General features: G+C 43.7%; 1 protein-coding gene across 1 annotated transcript in view; it reads right to left on the bottom strand.

Moving 5' to 3' along the window:
- The window catches only part of Nek10 (NIMA-related kinase 10), a 153,621-nt gene that overhangs the window by 128,362 nt on the left and 5,122 nt on the right, over window positions 1–20,137 (bottom strand). Inside the window, exons 2-6 of the mRNA XM_013010302.1 lie at window positions 14,497–14,607; window positions 14,158–14,218; window positions 12,760–12,890; window positions 10,139–10,237; window positions 2,376–2,460 (exon numbers count right to left, since the gene is read on the bottom strand). Coding sequence (XP_012865756.1) covers window positions 2,376–2,460; window positions 10,139–10,237; window positions 12,760–12,890; window positions 14,158–14,218; window positions 14,497–14,570 — 450 coding nt within the window. The 5' untranslated portion in view covers window positions 14,571–14,607. The remainder of the gene's footprint in view (window positions 1–2,375; window positions 2,461–10,138; window positions 10,238–12,759; window positions 12,891–14,157; window positions 14,219–14,496; window positions 14,608–20,137) is intronic.

The following is a 20,137-nucleotide window of genomic DNA, read 5'->3' as shown; positions in this document are numbered from 1 at the left end:
ATTTAATATGTATTTGGTAACAAAATCTCCTCTACAAACTGGTCCCTGCATGCCTTCCATTAGAGAACAGTGTAATCAACCCTCTTCCATTCCATCAAGGGCTAGTTGAAGAAAGGCAAGTGTGACTCTATTGCTACCCATTTCCTTAATCAATACACAGACTATCTCTAAGGTAAAGACTGAGCTAACTTCTGCAAGTCAAAATGCTAGATCTTCCTCCTTCAATATTTCTCTTGATTGTTATATCTACCTTGTTTTCATCCAAACTAAGACATGTCAGGTGGCAAAAGAGGGTGCTTGGGTTCAGTAAGTGGGAAGGAGGAGCACACGCTGGTACAGAGCCAAACCAACAGTTCACCCCTATGTGTGGAGCCCACAGGCAGCCCAGAAATGCACAGCACACGGCGCCAGAGGGCGGGCCTTGCCATACAAGAACAAGGATGTTAGAGAAGAAGCTATGTGGAGGCTCTCCAGAGACATATTAGCTAACCTGCAATCGCCCAAGGTCAGTTTAGAATACAGTCTGAGGCAGGGCTGAGTTCTCCAAGGGAAAGATGTGCAGTTACCACAAGCCCCAGAAGATCCAAATCAGAGCAAGTCAAGTTAAATGCACTGTGTATGTGTATATGCTTGTGTGCACGTGTGTGTGTGTGCACGTGTGTGTGTGTGTGTGTGTGTGTGTGTGTGTGCCGGTACTGGGGCTTGAATTCAGGGACTTGGCTCTCCGTTGGCTTTTTCTGTTCAAAGCCATAGTTCCACTTCCCATTCTCTTGGTGGTTAACTGGAGATAACAGTTTCATGGACTTTCCTGCCTAGGCTAGCTTTGAACAGCAGTCCTCAGACCTCCTGAGTAGCTAGAATGACAGGCACAAGCCACCAGCACCCAGCTCAAAATACATTTATTTTAAGTGCAGAATTTGAGAAAGATGATTGTGTATATTAATGAAAGGAAACAGATTCTGACTTAAGTAAGAAGTCATAAATAAAATTGAATCTGGTCTAAAATGTTCGGTTTCTATGAGTTTCCCAGTAGCTTATAAATATGAGGCATGAAAGGAAATCTGTCCTAGGAAAAAAAAATAACCTGTGAGGAGTACAGAAGCATGTGCAAATAATGGAAACACTCCTGAGATACTTCACAGGCCACAGTGACGCAACCATCCGCAAGCTATCTTGAGCCTTTCTCACACCATGGCATTCTTTCTAGCAGCCTCAACGTCCGCTGGAACTTGTTGAAACATGTATTATCCCTCCCTACTCCAAACCTACTGAACTAGACACCATAAAGCTGAGCTACAAAATTCATGTCCTTCAGACATCTCTAATGCTTCCTGACCTTGGAGAATAGCTGCTTTATAAAAATCTACTCTCTTGCCAGGAACTAGTGGCTAATGCCTATAATCTTGTCTACTCAAGAGGCTGAGATCTGAGTATTATTATTTAAAGCCAGCCCAGACAGGAAAATCTGTGAGACTCTTATCTCCAACCAACTACCAAAAAGCCAGAAGTGAAGCTGTGGCTCAAGTGGTAGAGTGCCAGCCTTGGGCAAAATAAGCCAAGCAAGTACACAATTCCCTGAGTTAAAGCCCTAGTACCAACAAACATAGGAGAGAGAGAGAGACAGAGAGAAACAGAGAGAGAGAGAGAGAGAGAGGATGAATGAATGAATGAATATCTTCTATCTTTCTACAAGATAGGACAGGATATAATAACTTTTTGGTCCAGAAATGTCAGGTATGAGCTAATAGCCTGGGCACCTTCTGGAAGCTCATTAGAAATGCAGAATTATGAACCTATTGGACCAGAATCCACATTTACAGAATCTTGAGGGAAGTGATTCTTGTGCAACATTAAAATCTGAGAGGCAGCACACTCAACTTGCTAGAGAGACAAGGGGAAGATTTGGGGCTTAGTACCTTCTCCAAGATGGGCGGAGCAGAGAGAGGTCCTCCCTCTGCTCACCTGGGGTCCAGCTTGGGATGTGGGGCGGGAAGGGATGGGCTCAGGAGCAGTCAGTAGGGCTGCAGCCCTGCTCTCATGGCTACCTCCAGAGCCACACAGTGAGGCCCCAGCTTGTCACTGCTGGTGCATGCTTGAAGGTGTGACCCAGGGAATGTCCTGAACTGGCTGAAAAGGCCAGGCAGCAATGCAAACATGAGCAAAAGTTCAATCCATTGAAACCTTGTGGATGGTGTGGTAGAAATACACAGAGCGTGACCCAAGGCCCTTCTAAATCATTTTTAAAAGCACATGAAATAGGTCCCGCACTGGGAAGTGACCAAATTGTGAGAAAAAGCTAAAAAGTTAACAGCGCCTATTTCAAAGAAAAGCCCCCCATAACAAGCAAAATATAGGAGTTTTATTTTCCAACCCACCTGATAACACGGATCCCTCATTAGTAGCCTCAGACAAATTAACACTCTCAGAAAATGGATGGATGGGGCTCGATTAACCCACTCTCTGAAAGAAGAACAAAGAAAAAAAAATGTTTAAAGTCTCGGTGTGAATCCTACACAATTGTAAAGGAAAATAAAGAACACATTCCACTTATTTCAGTTGAGTCAGCCATGGGATTGTTAATTTGGTCCTTGAACCTGTGGCTTCTTTGATGCAATTGACCATCTGTATAGCACCATGAAACAGAGGCTCCCTGCTTACAGGGTTCATAGTAACCACACTGACTCAATATTTCCTGGTACTTTTAAAAGCAAAGTAAATAACAGTACTAATAATTAGTTAGACCCAACTTAATAAAGAATATACCTCCTAACGACTTAGTGTTCACGCCTTAAATATGCATGACAACAGAAATGTTTTCCTTTTATTTTTAAAGGCTCCTGCTGAAGGGGGCTGTGTGCCTGGCATGGAGAAGAACAACTTGTAGAGCCTCAGCCTCAGACTGGATGCCACCATCTTCTTCCTCTTCCCCAGACATCACAGATCACTGCCTTTTAGGTAATAACCACTGAGAATCGAGCTTCAGAAAGATAACCAGCCAGGCCCTGGTGGCTCATGCCTGCAATCCTAAAAGGATGAGATCTGAGGATCATGGTTGAAAGCCAGCCCAGGAAGTAAAGTCCACAAGATTTGTATCTCCAATTAACCACCAAAAAGCCAGAAGTGGAGATGTGGCTCAAGTGGTAGAGCACTAGCCTTGAGTGAAAAAGCTAAGGGACCAGATCCGAAATTCAAATCCTAACACCAGAAAAATAAAAGCTATGCCATCATTTTCAGGAATGGATGGGTCTGTCTAGTGTGCTGTGTGACCTTGCAGTCATGAGTGACCTTAGAGTATCTGGAAGAAGCAGATAGCATCCGTGCTGGGGTGTTCACTTCCCTGGGGCTCATCTAGGTTTTTCCAGGCCCTCATAGGCCACTGCAAGCAATTTCTTTCATTGTTCTTTGTACTGTATCCAGTTGAAGCTGGTAGACAATGTAGTGAAAATGGTCAAGAGAGCTGGATACAATGATATGCCTTGTAATCCCAGCTACTCAGGAAGCTGAGGCAAGAGAATCATAAATTTGAGACAACACATCAGGAGTTCATCTCACACAGAAGTAAGCTGCCCACTGATGGCTCGTGCCTGTAATCCTAGCTACTCAGGAGGTTGAGATTTGAGAACTGAGGTTCAGAGCCAGACCTGGCAGACCAATTCTTATCTCCAGTGGAAAAAGGAAGTCATGAATGAAAAAGCTGAGGTTCTGAGTTCAAGGCCCGGTACAAGCAATCAATCAATCAATAAAGCCTATCACTCCACCCCACATGGTGCTGAAACAGGATAGATAGATGAGGAGCTAGGGAAATTATATTGTTTTCAACAAATGCCAGAAAGAGCCAGCCTAAGAAGTGAAAACCAGGAAGTACACTGAGAAAGAGCACGTAAATTCCCCTTCCTTTTAAATGTTAACTGATAGGATTAAGAAGGAGGTTATTAAAATCTGCCCTGGCTTTTGAAATAATATAGATGCCACAGCTGTCTCTTCCCAGCAGTGGGTGGCTGAGTGGGGGGAGGGGGCCGCAGGGGCTGCAAAGACGGAGGTTCTGGAGCATCCTTTCCTGAGAACTCCTCTTCCCACCACCCACACATCCTCCTCCAGAGCGAGCCCCTGGCCTGTGGCCCTTTGGGACCTCTGGGACACACTCTAGTTTCTTGGGAAATGAAGGAACTCATCCAAGCCCAGGGCTGTGAATCAAGCCCTGGCGACACTCCATAACTGAACTATGGCTCATCTTGGCTCAAACTGTGAATCCCCTGCATTGAGGAAAATATGACAGATTTGGGAATACCTGTTCATCTCTGTCTACTCTAAGGATCCAAGTACAGAACAACAAAAAAAATCTCTTAATCTTTACACACAGGTTTTTACAAATACCCTCTCAGGTGCTGGGGTTTACAGTCCAAACTACACTGCCAAGACACTCCATGCCAAAGCGCTAATAGAAAAAGCCCTCAAGTGGCTCTTAATTATTTAAAAGGAAACGACAGGGGACAGTTAAGAGATGGCTCGTGCCACTACTACGCATGCCCCTGCTGGCAATAGACCGTCTCTATGAGGAAAATCACCAGCTCTCCTGTGGATTTTTTTTTATTCAAATAAGCATAAAAAGGCCTTTCCTGTGTCCTCCTTTGCCCTTTAAGGAAAAGAAAAGAACAAAAAATTCCCGAAAGGACTTCTGTTTGCTTTTACTACTGAAGGAGAGACAGTAAATTAAAGGGCATAGAGTCGTGTCAGGGTTGAACGTTCTGGCCTAAGCAAATGGTTTTTGGACTGCTGAGCTGCAACCTCGGGAACTGACGTCCTAAGCTATTAATATTTCAGTGTGGTTCTGGCCTCGGGTGTAAATGTAAATAGAATTCCTGATGGCTGAGTCCTCTGGCTCTCCCGAGCTTCGACCTCTGAAGGAGAGCACTTGCTGTCTCTTTGGCCGCTTTCTCTTGCCCCCCCCCCACCACTCCCTATTCCTCCTTGCCCCCCACATGAGGATGCAGCCATGGGCACAGGCCATGGGGTTCCAGGGGACTCCATGCTCTGTAAGCTGATACTTGCCATTGTAGGCCAACAATGGTGGGGGACAAGGAACATAACTCCCAGCCACCAGACAATCCCCCAGAGTGACAGCGACAGACTGGAAGGATGTGTTTTTCTATGGGGTGGCAGAGTCCCAAGCCAGGTTCTGCCATCCCATCCTTCATATGGGTCCCCCCCCCCGGCCCCGCAGGAGATCTCATCATGTGTGTTTAGTATGGGGACAGGACCGGCCAGCTAAAGTGGTTCTGAGTCTTTGAGATAGCCCTGGAAAGATCCACTTGTCTGTATGCATTGCAATGTGCCAGACACACAGAAGCAGGTTTAGATGGGCAGACATTTCTCCCCTCTGTGTTTGAACTTAGATCACAGTGTCCTCAGGACTATTAATACACAACACTGGGCCCAGGTTGGGCCATTTGGCTGTCAGCATCCAATGATGACATGAGGTATGCTATAGAGATTAGGGGGTGGGGTGGGGGGGAAATGTCATGAGGATGTAGTCTGTATATGGGGTTTCTAGTTCTTTTTCAGTGGAAGAAAACCTTGTGTGATAGGAGAGAGCCCTGTTTACTGGGTTAGAATGGCAGCAACTGAGATTAGTAAGCGCGCAAGTGGTTTAAGTGAATCTGCACACTGAGGCAGATGCCAAAGGTTTCACAAGAGGGTTTGCACAAGGGTGGCATTGAGCCATGGAGCCGGGGGCTGCTGGAATGCGGCTGCTGCTCACCGCCTAGCTCCCAAAAGTTCACGTCATGATTAAAAACCTAGATTATAAGCCAATGGCTCGCATCTGTAATCCTAGCTACTCAGGAAGCTGAGATATGAAGATTGTGGTTCAAAGCCAGCCCAGGAAGGAAAGTCTCTAAGACTTTTATCTCCAATTAACCACCAAAAAAAAACAAAAAATCCCAAAAAACAAAAAACAGACATGTAACGATGCCCAAGTCCTAAGTTCAAGCCCCAGTTCCGGCACAAAAATAAATAAATAATACATAAAATAAAATAACAATTGCTTTCATGAGAAAGTTAAAAGCAAGAACAAAAGGCACAGGAAAAGGCTGCCAGCAGCCAAGACTCAGCCTCAGGACCTAGGGCCTAACTTCTCAGCTCACTCATCCACACAATGAGACAGACTAGATCTTCTTCAGAATCAGTTCCACTGCAATAACGTTTACAGTTTTGGGGGAGGGGGAGGGATTAATATGTGTACATTTGAAGTGTGGGAGAAACCCCAAATAACATTTCATGAGAGATAAAACTATAGCTAGATGCCAGTAACTCTCAGCAACTCAGGAGTCTGAGACCTGGAGGATCATGACTTGAGGCTACTTTTCTGTATTTTTTTTTTAACTTAACAGTACTTGGAAGTTTGAACTTTAGGGCCTTGCACTTATTAGGCTGGCATTCTACCACTTCAGCCATTACCCCTGCCCTCAAAAACAATTTTTAATAAGTAACCAAAATAATTTAATGCAAAGAAATTCCAAATGAAGAATGTCAACCTCAGTTCTCTCCAAAACACACACTGAGGATAAAGACCAGACCCTAGGCTCCAGAAGCTCAAAGTGTACTGAGGGCAGAGGGCCCAGAGGGTGTCAGGGGAAGGGAGGGGGAGGGTTATGGATGAGAAGCCAGAAGAGGCTGGATCCATAAGGGAGCAGAGTACAGCGCTTTAGGCAGAGAACTAATCTGGCATAGGCTCAGAGGTAAGAGAGGGAAAACCTTCAAGGCACAGAAGCTTCCTCTTCAGAAACTCAGCAGTACAATTCACGTGGAGTGTGGCAAAGCCTTGGCTTCTATCCTTAGCACTAAAGAAGCTTTTAAAAGGCAACAACAAACGTAAAAGAGATGAAGACAAGAAGGAACAAGATATTAAAGCTCTTCCCAAACCATCGAAGGAACTGATCATCAGATTTTAAGTACATACAGACACAAACCTGAAACTGCACACAGGCTTACTAAAACTTTCTCTGCATCAAGGGCTGCTCAGTGGTAAAGCACCAAACCTTTCTCCATTACAATTCATGGGACTCACTCAATGACCTTTCTAAGTGAGTTCTGAACTAGCTGGCAGACCGCACCTTGGTGCCCAGGACTGGCAGCAAAATGCCTATTGACCTTTCTCTGTACCGTGTGATGAGGTGAAATCACAGAACACACATCTCTCCATCAACTTCATGAACTTCGAGAATTACAGTGGGGCCAGGAGCCAGTGGCTCATGTCTATGATCCTAGCTACTCAGGAGGCTGAGATCTGAGGATCACAGTTCTAAGCCAGCCTGGGCAGGAAAATCTGTGAGACTCTTATCTCCAGTTAACCACCAAAAAAACAGGAAGTGGTGCTGTGGCTCAAAGTGCTAGAGTGCTAGCCTTAGGCAAATAAAGCTCAAGGACAGCATCCAGGCCTTGAGTTCAAACCCCATGACTGACCAAAAAGAAAAAAAAATACATTACCTATGTAACTGTAACCCCTCTGTATATCACCTTGACAATAAAATTAAATTTAAAAAATAAAAGTATTACAGTAGGTTCAAAACACTGGAGAGAATCTTCCCTCTATCCTGACTTCCAACCTCTCATCTCACCTCTTGGTTACAAGGTGAGGTCTTCATGCAGACAACCAAGTGAAAAACTCAAAAAGAAAACAGTTGTAGGCTTGGTAGACTGGCTCACTCTTATAATCTCAGCTACTTAGTAGGTAAAAGTAGTAAGATTGAGGTTCAAGGCTAGCCTGGCCAAAAAGTTACTAATATCTCAAATAATAAGTTTGTTGCAATTAGATATGCCTGTAGTCCCAGCTACTCAGGGAGCAGAGGTAAGAAGATCATAGTTGGAGGCTGATCCAGACAAAAGTGAAGATCCTACCTGAAAAATTAACCAAAGCAGAAAAGGGCTGAAAGTATGGCTTAAATGACAGGGTATTTGACTAGCTAAGCAAAGACTTGGGTTCAGCTTATCCTTTTCAGAAAGTGAGGGGAGGGTTGGATGGATGAAGACATGCTAAATGGATCAGGTGGACTTCCAGCTAAAGCCAGAAGAGTGCAAGGGGCGGCTGGTCTCCGTAGCTATGGACAGGCAAAGGGGGGCTTTTGATCATTCTAGAATTATAGTTCCAAGGCAAGATTGGTTTAACATCATTATCAACTAGGCAGAAATGGAGGAGGAACTGGAAGTAGTCACACTCCACAGATGGGTCTAAGCTCTCAACCAACCGTGTTCTCAGGGCAAAACCAAGTGGCTCGACATCCTCAATATGCCTCACCTTGCCTACAATCCGAATTGGACCAAGAGCCAAAGCTCCCACTGTCCAGTTTCATCCAGCTGGATTGAGTGTCCAGGAAGGGAAAAACTCCACATCCTATTCATCCTTATGTGCTTACCCTTCCTTCCTTCCCCCTTATCCACTCCCTTCTTTGTACATTGTAGATGCTCATCAGTTTGTTTAGCAACTAAGCACTAAATCTTTGATTTTATTTCTGCCAGTACTAGGGCTTAAACTCACAGCCTGGGCACTGTCCTGTAGCTCTCTGGCTCACAACTAGTACTCTACTCCTTGAGCCACATCTCCTTCTCCAGCTTCTAGTGGTTATTGGAACTAAGAGTCTTACAGACTCTCCTACCCTGGCTGGTTTCAAACCTCAATATTCAGATCTCAGCTTCCCAAGTAGCTGGGATCATCAATTGGCTTGAGCCACCAGGGCCCGGCTCCAGCAGTAAATCTGATGTTCACTGAGGACTGGGATAGGAAGCCACGTGAGAAAAAGCCATGAGATGATCTTCTTGTATATGCCTAAAGGAAGAGCGGTGGGGAAAGCCAGTCCTGGCCATCGTAGCAAGATTGCCTGAGGTAAGCAACAATGAAAGAGCTTCATGTTTAATCCAACTTTTACTCAGACCTGCTTTGAGAATAGAACTGAACATTGTGAACTGTCAGCAGCCAAAGGCAGACAGAAAAGAATGCTTTGATGTGCCATATCCTAAATTCCTTCTCCTGCTATGAACTCACAGAGGTTGACAAGTACTCTTCCTACTTTGAGGATTTCCAGGGACTTCTCAGGTTACAGGGAGGTAATTTCATCCAACCTAGGGTGTCTCTTTCTTCACAAAGAATAAGAGATCGCTAAGAATAGAGAGACTGAGGATTGGTGAGATCCCTTTGAGGGTGGGTGCCTGTGGTTCACACTTGTAATCCTAGGTATTCAGAGGCTGAGATCTGAGGATTGTGGTTCAAAACCAGCGCAGGCAGGAAACTCTGAAAAAGCTAACAGACAGTGTCCAGACTCTGGGTTCAAGCACCAGTACTAGCACAAAGTGTGTATGTGGAGGGGGGAGGGGAATGCCCTTTTGAACTAACTGATGTCAAGTCTTGCCCTGAGATGTTATACTTCTCCAAAGTAGCAATTCCTGAAGCATCTTTGTTTGTTGATACCAAAATATTAAAGAACATTGTTTTCTAGTATCATTTTACCCATGATTATTTACTTACTGCTCATCATTATTCTTCTTTGTTCAAGCTGAGAATAACTTCCAGTCCTTTGCAATGTTTGTATATCTTTCAGCAGTTTTAATGTGTGCCATAAAGAATTGAGCAAACACCAGGCACTCATGCTGGTGGCGCACGCCTATAATCCTACCTACTCAGGAGACTTGCAATTTGAGGATCATGGTCAAAGCCAGCCCAATGAGACAAATCCCTGACATGTTTATCTCCAATTAACCAGCAAAATGCCAGAAGTAGCACCGTGGCTTAAGTGGTAGAGCACAAAAGTCAAGGGAGAACAAGAAGCTGAAAGCTCAATCCCCAGGACTGGCACAAACGAAACAAGACCCAGAAAACACGTAACAGAGTGTTTTCCCGCTTCACCTTACCAGTCATCAGATGCAGATGGATTCAGTGCCTGACCAGAGAGCTCTCAGTAAACTATACCGATGCCCCACTCTCTCCTTCTCAAGGCTCTTCCCTCTATGTTATTGACTGGCACTGTGTCCAATCATCTCAACTGCTTCAAAGCCATACTCTACATACCAGAGGCTAAAGCAGCTACACGGGGTGGGGGTGGGGGAGTAATGGGGGGGAGCAAGTCTGTCTATCCAGAGTTAGTCTTACCTGCATATGAGTCTGTTCTTCACTAAGGCTGTGAAAATCTCCTGAAATAACTGATGCTGAGGGTGTTTGCTGAAGTTTCTCTCCGTCTTGTAGTTTATACTAAGATCAAACAAACACAAGAGAATGTTGTAAGAAACATTCTTTGGGCAATCTCAAAGTTACTAAGGCAGACAATGGCCATCAATGTTCAGGCAAATCCTCAGCGTCATGAAGGAACATGAAAGGCAAATATTAACTGTTAAAATAGGAGCTAGGGAGCCAGGTGCCAGTGGCTCATGCCTGTAATCCTAGTTCCTCAGAAGGCTGAGATCTGAGGATCACTGCTGAAAGGCAGCCCAGGAAGAAAAGTCCATGAGACTCTTATCTCCAACTAACCACACACACACATACACACACACACACACACACACACACACACAAATTCAACTGTAATTTTAATAATAAAAATTACAATCAAGAATATGTATTTCACCTTACCATATTAACATTTTTATATAAACACAGTTAAAACTGGTGGGAGGAGCTGGGCGCTAATGGCTCATGTCTGTAAGACTAACTACTTAAGAGGCTAACATCTAAGGATCATGATTCAAAAAGCAGCCTGAAGAAAAGCCCATGAGACTTCTAGCTCTAATTAGCCAGCAAAAATCCAGAAGTTGAGCTGTGACTCAAGTGGAAGAGCACCAATTTAGTGTAGAAAAAGCTAAGGGACAGGATCCAGGCCCCAAGTTTAAGCTCTAGTACTGGTGCATACACACACACACATACACACACACACACACACACACACACACACACACACTGGTTGGAGGGATTAAAATGTTATATGGAGAGAAACTGTTTGCATCACTGCACAACAGACAGAAAAATGCTTCCCTTCTGTCCTGTTCCATCTCCACTGGCTGCTCTAGCCATCAATACCAGAGGTGCCACATGCATTTCTTTACAGACTCTAAATATTTGTTAGTAGTTTATACCTTCTCAGCTCTCTTGATGGATGGTTGCTGGTTGTTTGTCTGGGGTGGGGGGGTTGTGTGTATGTGTGCATTTAATAAAATTTCAAAACATTCCAATTTCAGCTTCTTTTGGCTGACATTACAACACATCAAAGAGGTCCAAAATATGCCCAAAATATCCTACTTTAAACCTGGGAGAGGAGAGAAGATTCTGTACAAGAGTCACAGTGCTATAAAATCTATAATACAATATTCTGATGCATATTAGAACAAACTAATTTTAAGATCTAGGCCCAATAAACTGGAATTTTTCTTAAAAAGCAAGCTCTGTAACCTTGTGATGTCTGTCAAACATTCTGCCTTTGTCATCTTTCAGATGCAATTACATTGCCTCTTCCTACCCAGAGACAAATGGGTTACCATGGTTTCTTCATACATGGATACTAGTAAACCAAATATGTAACAAAAAATAGTGTTTCTCATTAAAAGTGTATTTTAAAAATATAACCCCTTTAGTACAGTGCTGAAGCCTGTAATCCTACTCCGAAGGCTGAAATCAGGAGGATCATGGTTTTAAGTCAGCCCAGGCAGAAAAGTCTACAAAAATCCACCTTCAAACTAACCAGCTGAAAGCTGGTCTGGAAGCATGGCTCAAGTGGTAGAGCATCAGCCTACCAAGTAAGCCAAGCAAGTGCAAGGTCCTGAGTTCAAATCACAGTCGTGAAAAAGACATACATACATACATATGTATATACATACTACATCTATAAAAATATATACATACACATATAAACTAAATACACACACAAATGCATACAACACATATATGAGTTCAAGAAGTGATGTCTGTCATAAAATGACACAGCCATATAATGACAGGGAAATAAGGTAACTCGGTCAAATAAATAAGTGTTCATTCTAAACTATTCATGTTGATATTTCGTGCATTCATTAGTGACATGAGCACACTGGAAAGCTAACAAAACCAGGCTGAGGCCCATCATAGGAGCCTGAAGGAATGTGGCTGGCTCTAAGTCCTCAGGTCCTTCGGTTGCCTTCCTGTGGCATTTTTTTCTTTTGTTGTTTGCTTTGTTTGGGGTATTCCCCCCCCTTCAATGGAATACTCTTTCATGTATTTGTGTCAGTTTGATATTTGTATCCCTATTTTTAATTCATCCTTCAACATGATTGATTCCTAAGTGGTTCTGGAATATACAGAATCTGATCATGTTTCCAAAAGTGAAACATGACATAAAAACATGTGACTGCAAAACAATGTACAGTGATGATCATACTCGTCTACATGGTGCAGGGACATGAGAATCTCATGCCTTGCCTACCACACCCTCCAGCCGTGACATCTATTCATAGAAACAAATTCTTTCACATCTTCTCATGACTGGAAAGATGGGGGCAGACCAAAAGCTAAGGCAGAGATTAGAACCAATAACCTAGAAACACTCCTCAATTGCAGGGTCAACTGCAGGGCCCTGAACTCCCAGCTCAGTTCCACTGTGACGACTGCGCCTGCTAGTGAGCCACTACATCCAGTAAGCTGAGAATCTCAGTGGAACTTTTTAAAACAGGTTTTCAATTTTAGTTCTTATGACCAGCTTGAAATAAATGGAGTAGAACTGCTTGCCGAAGACAAGGGAGATTGCTTACCTAAAATTTTCAAGTTCAACAGCTTCTGTGGACTCATGCCATTGACCTCGAACTCGGGGAGCCCCTGCCTTGATGGCAGCCTCCGACTTCACCATGCTATTTGGGACACTGTCAAAGTTAATGGCTGGAAGCTACCAAAACAGAAGCACAGAGTACATGCAATCACCATTCCAATAGTCAAGTTATCCACATTCATGGAGACTCCATGGGGACTACAGACGTGGCAGCTACAGCTGCAGAGACCAAGAACTTACTAAAAGGAAACTTGAGCCAGGCATTGGTGGCTCCTGCCTGTCATCCTAGCTACTCAGGAGGCTGAGATATGAAGATCGCAGTTCAAAGCCATCCTAGGCAGAAACATCCACAAGATTCTTATCTCTAACTAATCATGAAATTAAAAATGCCAGGAAGTGGCGCTGTGGCTCAAGTGGTAGGGCATTAGTTTTAAGCAAAGAAACTCAGGGACAGTGTTCAGGCCCTGAGTTCAAGCCCCAGTACCGGCACAATTATGTCATTCAGACACCAGTGTCTTCCACCTCTGCCAATAGAAAGATCTCATCAACATTTTGTTCCATGTTTGTTAGCCACTTCCTTCAGATTTTTGATCAGTCATCTCAGTCCACCTGGAATGCCTTTCCCATCAATATCACGGATAGAAAAGCAGCCCAGCGCTCAGGAACTGTGTCTTTCCCTCCACTCAAGCTCCAGGGGTCTCTGCCCCCTCTCTCAATGCATCCCGGCACTGGAGGGCACCACCAGCCCCATGCTGTCACTATGGTGCTATTAAACCTCTCTAGCATCAAGGCAATTGAGGAGCCAATAATATTTTTTCTTTTATCTGTCTTTTTATTAATTGCAAATTAAAATACTTAACTTGTGTCAGATTTCTAATGCAATTTTACATTCTACTCCAGGTAGATTTATTTAAGATTTGGGGAAAGCTCAGAAAAAAACTTCCCACTTTGCTTCAACAACAGCTTAAAGGCAGTGGTTTTACAGTCATGATGATTATCACGTTGAAGGGAGGAGGAGAAGGAACATGTGGTCAACACTGGGAAAATGAATCTCTTAAATCCTCCAGAGAGGCAAGTTTGCCACTCAGTCAGAGCTGGCTGATAGAAAGTAAAAGGCTTTGCTGCTAAAGCCACTCAGTACTTGGTGGAAAGCACAGGCTGACACAGGATGCATGAATGAGAGCGCGAGGCTGGAAAAGCTGTGGATGACAGGTCTTGGGAGAGCCTGGTCCAGGTAGGGGAAAAACAGCCACATGAAGGAAAAGAAGCAGGTGAAAAACAAAGACACTGAACCTACTGTGTTCACAAAGCTATTAGAATGGCTCCTTTCGGAAACATGCCATTGCTCTTTTGCAAATACATGCCCAGTCTTTGAAAACACTACCTGCTGTTTGCTTGACTGGACGTTCAAAAGGCACCGGAGTCTTTTAAGATCTGAGTAGTCCCTAGGAGATAGAATGGCATGATATCAGGCAACACAAGCTATAGGTAAACAAGATCATGTTACCTATTACAGCCAGCCATTTGCAGGCCCTCCAAAAACACATGCATACAGCTGACCATTTCCTCTAGACCTGTAGAGACGATCAAATGTTTCCGTCAACATTGTAACCCAGAGAAGCCATTGTCAGGAGTCTACTCTTATTTCTCCTGAAGCCACTGAATCTGTTCCACAGTCACTTACTTTCCCAGTGGTGGGGTGGGGGTGGGGGAGGGCTGTTACCTGGGGGTGCTTCCTGGCTGCTTCCGGTCCGTTGATTTGTCAGTGGTCTTCACCTTTTTGTCTTGATCAGGCATTGTAAGTCATCAACACCCCAGAATTCACATCGCATTCCTTGCAGAGTGAGACCCAGGGAGGAACTTTAGTTGGGTTGTGTGAGCCAGAATAGTCTCAACTAATACAGACAAAATTAGCTCTTTCTACATGCAGATATACCAGACTAATTTTTGATACAAGTTTAGTATTTATCTTCCAAGAACTTAGCGTGTGCTTTAGGCATGGTTGATAGTGGTCTACAAGGCTATAAAATTTGCAGCCTTATCTTTGACTTCCAGAATTCTGGCCTTATAAGTATTGCTCTGTATACCAGCAAAAACTCCCCAAATACGTGTCTACTAACAAATGCTTAAAACTCGATTGACATTAATTGTATGCTATCTCATTTGTGTTTCTCAATGAGTATTCTTAAGTATAAAACTTCCAATTCAGACAGAGGGATCCTCTCTCATATGGCTCAGAGAAATCCCTGCCACTCACAACTAAGCACCTAGTGTCCAGAGGGCATACAAAAGGGTGCTGTGTTCCCACAATTCCTCAAGTTTACAAGCTCTTACTTGAACCCCTACTATGGGTAAGTGCCAAACAAAAGCTTCTCTGGAAGTCTGAGTCAGTTGTGCACAGCCCCTGTGCTCACCCAAGTAACTAGCAGGAAGTTGTCCAACCTGAAAAAATCTAGCATAATGCAACCCTCTAAGGTAGAACCTCTAGTAGAGCCAGGGTCACCTTTGCTAGTTATTTTTTTTCAATACTGGTATTTGAACTCAGGACCTTGAACTTGCTTAGGCTGGTGCTCTACCTCTTGAGCCACATCTCCAGCTCTACCCCTGCTTTTTGCTAGTTAGCTGGAGATGAGTCTAGCAAACTTTCCTTCCTGGCTAGCTCAAACTGCAATCCTTCAGATCGCAGTCTCCCAAGTAGCAAGTATGCCAGGAATGAACTACTATGGATGCCTGACTGTTACTATTAATTTCGATATTTCCCATATCCACACAAAGGATGAATTCACTAATGGAGAACAATCTGTTTGCATTTTTCCAATTTCAAGAGTCAGTTGTTTCTTATTCCAGAATAGAGAAAGATGAAGATATATACTTCCATGAGTTTGTTACACTTTCCATCACTGTGAGCAATATAAACAACTTAAAGGAGAAAAGGTTGGTTTGGTTTCAGAAGTTTTCAGCCAACAATCCTTGACTTCATTGTTTCTGGGTCTAAAGGGAGCCCATACACATGGTGGTAGGAGAATGTACAGTGGCTCTCTCACTCATGGTACACAGGAAACAAGAAGAAAGAAGGCACCAAGGACTAAGTGTGACATTCAAAGACTCACCCCCACCAAAGACCTACTTCCTCCCACTAGGCCACACCTCCTACACTTTCCACTACCAGCTAGGAACCAAACATCCAATCCATGAGTTTGTAGAGTTTGATTTGATATAAAAAAAAAAAAATCACAGCCGGGCGCCAGTGGCTCACACCTGTAATCCTAGCTACTCAGGAGGCAAAGATCTGAGGATCACGGTTCAAAGCCAGCTCAGGCAGAAAAGTCTATGAGACTCTTATCTCCAATTAACCACCAGAAAACTGGAAGTGGTGCTATGGCTCAAGTGGCAGAGCACTAGCCTTGAGCTGAAGAGCTGAGGGACAGCGCCCAGGCCCAGAGCTCAAACTCCATAACCAACAAAAAAAAAAAACAAAAAAACCAGTTGTTTCAATGGCACAGTTTGATTTGACTTATGTGGTAGTTATGATTTTTAAAAATGCTTTATTAGCTTACAATTGTACATTTCCATGTATTGGAAAGCCCATAGTGAAAATCCATGCAAGTATTTCAGAGGAATTAAGACAGACACTGGTGGCTCATGCCTGTCAGGATTACAAATTCTAGCCACTTGGCATCATCTAAGAATCACAGCTCAAAGCCAACCAGGTCAGAAAAGCCCATGAGACTCTTATTGCCAATTAACTACCAAAAAGCCAGAAGTGGAGTATGGCTCAAGTGGTAGAGTGTCAGTTTTGAGTTAAAAAAGCTAAGAAACAGCACGTAGGGCCAGAGTTCAAGCCTGGGACAAAGGGGGAAATAACAAAACACATCAGTTCCTTCATACTTTATGATGAGACAAGGCTGACATACCCACAAGAACATGTATTTATGTGAGTTTTCCTTCAGTCTGCCTGAAACTTAGGTTAAGGGATAAAGCTGAAATTTAGTTTGGGGGAATTTTGTTGTTGTTTTTGTGCTGGTCCTGGGGCTTGAACTCATGGCCTGGGTTCTGTCCCTGTGATATTTTTGTTTAAGACTAGTGCTCTATCACTGGAACCACAGCTCTACTTCTGGCTCTTTTTTAAAGTGGTTAATTGGAGATAAGAGTCTCATATACTTTCCAGACCAGGCTGGCTTTGAATCACAATTCTCCTATTTCAGCCTCTTGGGTAGCTAAGGATTATAGGAGGCATGAACCACCTGTACAGCCTTTTTTTTTTTTTTTACATAAAGAAGTGAGGTAGATGGACCCAGTACTGTAGCTCAGATGGAATGGAAAAGACTTAGTGGGGTTTGGCATTCCCAGATGTAGTCAAGCATAGACACACATAATCACAGTCCTGACTCATTGTTGACATTTCTAATTCATTTCTGAAAAGAAACTCTCCAAAGGAATTTTGATCTTCTATTGCGGTTAAAATTTTAGATTGATGCTAAAGAAGTCTCCAGAGACACCTACCTCATTTGCTCCTTGATCTCTTGTTAATTGCAGGGTAAACATGTGTGACAGAGTAAGGGATCCAGGCTGTGGTAAAATTACCTAATTGACTGTAATTAACCTAAACTGTGCAAGGTAAATCCACTAACTAAATAACAGGGAGGATTTGTAATCTGCTTTTCAGATCCTTCACCAGGAAGTCCTCTTCCCACCTTCATGTTTCTCCCTAAAAGCCAAAAGATCCTTAAGTGGTCTCACATTTCATAAACATAAAGCAGAAAACCATTGGACTCATTATAGGAAATAACTTCAAATCCCACAAATATTTTTTTCTTTTTACCAACACTTAGGCTACATCTTTATAAATATTCCATTGTATTTTCTTCATTTACTAATGGTTAGAAAACAGCACTTACAACAGGAAGAAAGTTTAGTATGCCTGAAGTTAATCATTAGTTTATATCAGGCGTATTTTAATTTTTGTCCTAGCTTTTTGGTGGCTCATTGGAGATGAGAGTCTCACAAAATTTTCTGCCCAGGCTGGCTTCAAAGCACAATTCTCCTATCTCAGCCTCCTGGGTAGCTAGGATTATAGGCATGAGCCACCAGCACCTGGCTTGTATTTCCTGTTTTAAATTAGACATCCTGTACTGAAAGTATCCAGTTAAGCCAGTCACTGGTGGCTCATGCCTAGACTCCTAGCTACTCAGGAGAGTGAGGATTGTGAAGAACTGTGGTTCGAGGCCAGCCTGGGCAGAAAACCAGACTCTTAATTCCAAAATAAGCAGCAAAAAGGAGCATTGGAGGTATGGCTTAAAGAGCACCAACTCCAGAGTCCAAACCCAAGTGCTTCCAGAAAAAAAAAGGAAAGGAAAGAAGAAAGGAAGGAAGGAAGGAAGGCGGGAGGGAGGGAGGGAGGGAGGGAGGAAGGGAGGGAGGAAGGGAGGGTGGGAGGGAGTCAACTTGTTTGAAAATAAGACATAGACACACATTGTCAAAGTGAGGGAAATATTCAAGGAAAAAATATGTTAGACAATCCACTACAGCTAAAAAAAAAAAGTGAGCATGGTTCTCTAGTCTAAGTTAGAGTTCATATGATGTCATATCATATAGTACTAATTGGTTTGGATTGTTTGATTTTTGTGCCAGTACTGAGGTTTGAATTCCAGGCCTTTTGCTCAGGCTTGGCCTTTGGGGGGCATGGCTGGTGCCATTAGCTACCACCTAAGCCACACCTATGCTTCTGGCTTTTTGCTCATTAATTGGAGATAAGATAGTCTCAGATTTGTCTGCCTTGGCTGGCTCGGCACCATGATTCTCTGAGCTCAGTCTCCTGAGTAGTCAGAGGAATAGGTGCTGTTGTTTGTCTATGGGACATGTGTGGAGTTAGTAAAACAGAGACAGCTTTTGAAGAAAGATACTTGGACCTGCGAAGCTGGGAGCTATCGCCTAGGTTAGGAACAGAAAGGGGATGAGAAGGATCAGGTGGAGAGCTGCTGGCCGGCTGCTGAGAAGAAAGGCACAGTCTCCCCCAAAGAAACTGGAAAGTATAGAAAAGCTGAAGCAAAACAAGACAAAATACAGGATGACAAAACACCTTTCCAGGTCATCAGATGCAGACTGTGACTCCATTGCCTTCATTTTCCAGATGAGGCCCCAAGGAGTGAACTGTGTCCAAAGCCACACAGTTGTTTTAGGAGAGGACTAGAACCCAGTTCACCTTCAGGGTGGAAAAGACCAGATTGATGAGAAATGCTGACTTTGGCCCTGAGTCAAAGGCAAACAGTGACAGACTGGCTGGTGTGTGTACTTCAGCTCCTACATGCTGGGGTGCTTTTAAATACTTCGAATACCAGAATGAGCTCAAGCAAAAGTTTGGTAAGACCTCCATCTCAACAAACAAGCTAGTCATACAAGTGAGTGAGTGCCAGGAATCTCAGCTACAAGGAAAGCATAGGTAGCAGGACTGCTATCCAAGAATGGCCCTGTACAAAAGATGTGAGATCTTGCTGAAAAACAGCTTAAGCAAAAAATAAGGAGAGGTAGGAGCCTGGTTCAAGTGGCAGAGAGCACCTGTCTAGCAAGTGTGAGGCATGAGCTTCAACTCCAATAACACACACACACACACACACACACACACACACACACACACACACACCTCGAGCAAATGATAACTTTTGCTGTGGGAACTAGTATCCAATGATTACAGAATACTGGTTTGAAACAAACAAACAAAAAATCCCCCTGAGAAACGTGGTGCCACTGGCTCATGCCTGTAATCCTAGCTACTTAGGAAACTGAGATCTGAGGGTTTAGGTTAGAAGCCCAGCATAGACAGGAAAGTATAGGAGACTCTTAACTCCAAATAACAAGCAAAAAAAAAAAAAAAAGATAAAAGTAGAGCTATAGCTCAAATAGTAGAGCACTAGCCTTGAGTGCAAAAAGCCAAGGGACAGCATCTAGGATCTGAATTCAAGCCCCAGCACTGGTATACAATTTTTAAAACTCTCCTTATAATAAAAGGAAGCCATAGATAATACATGACATTTGCATTAAACATGGGAATGAAGAGACTCACGTGCGGTCAGGAGCTGCGTGCTCACAGGAGCTGGATGAATACCTCAGCCTCCATCCCTGTGTGTTCGGGACTTTGGGAAATGCCCGTTTGCCGGCCTAGGCCACTGGCTGTGGTCGGGAGAGGTGCCTCTAGGGAGGACCTTCTTTCTACTTGCTCCCAGAGTGACACTAGACTGGCTGGGAGTGACAGTGGAGGTGGTGATAGGAGTGAAGAGACCGAGGCAGTCCATGTTCAACACGAATGTGAGGTGTTGTTTGTGACTTGCTTGTATCCATCAAATTCGGTCAAGCTAACATTCTGGAAA

The sequence above is a fragment of the Dipodomys ordii genome, unplaced genomic scaffold (assembly GCF_000151885.1).
Source record: "Dipodomys ordii isolate 6190 unplaced genomic scaffold, Dord_2.0 Scaffold12, whole genome shotgun sequence".
In the NCBI taxonomy this organism is placed as follows: domain Eukaryota; kingdom Metazoa; phylum Chordata; class Mammalia; order Rodentia; family Heteromyidae; genus Dipodomys; species Dipodomys ordii.
The sequence above is the reverse complement of the archived record's forward strand: the minus strand, read 5'-3'. Positions and strand labels throughout refer to the sequence as shown.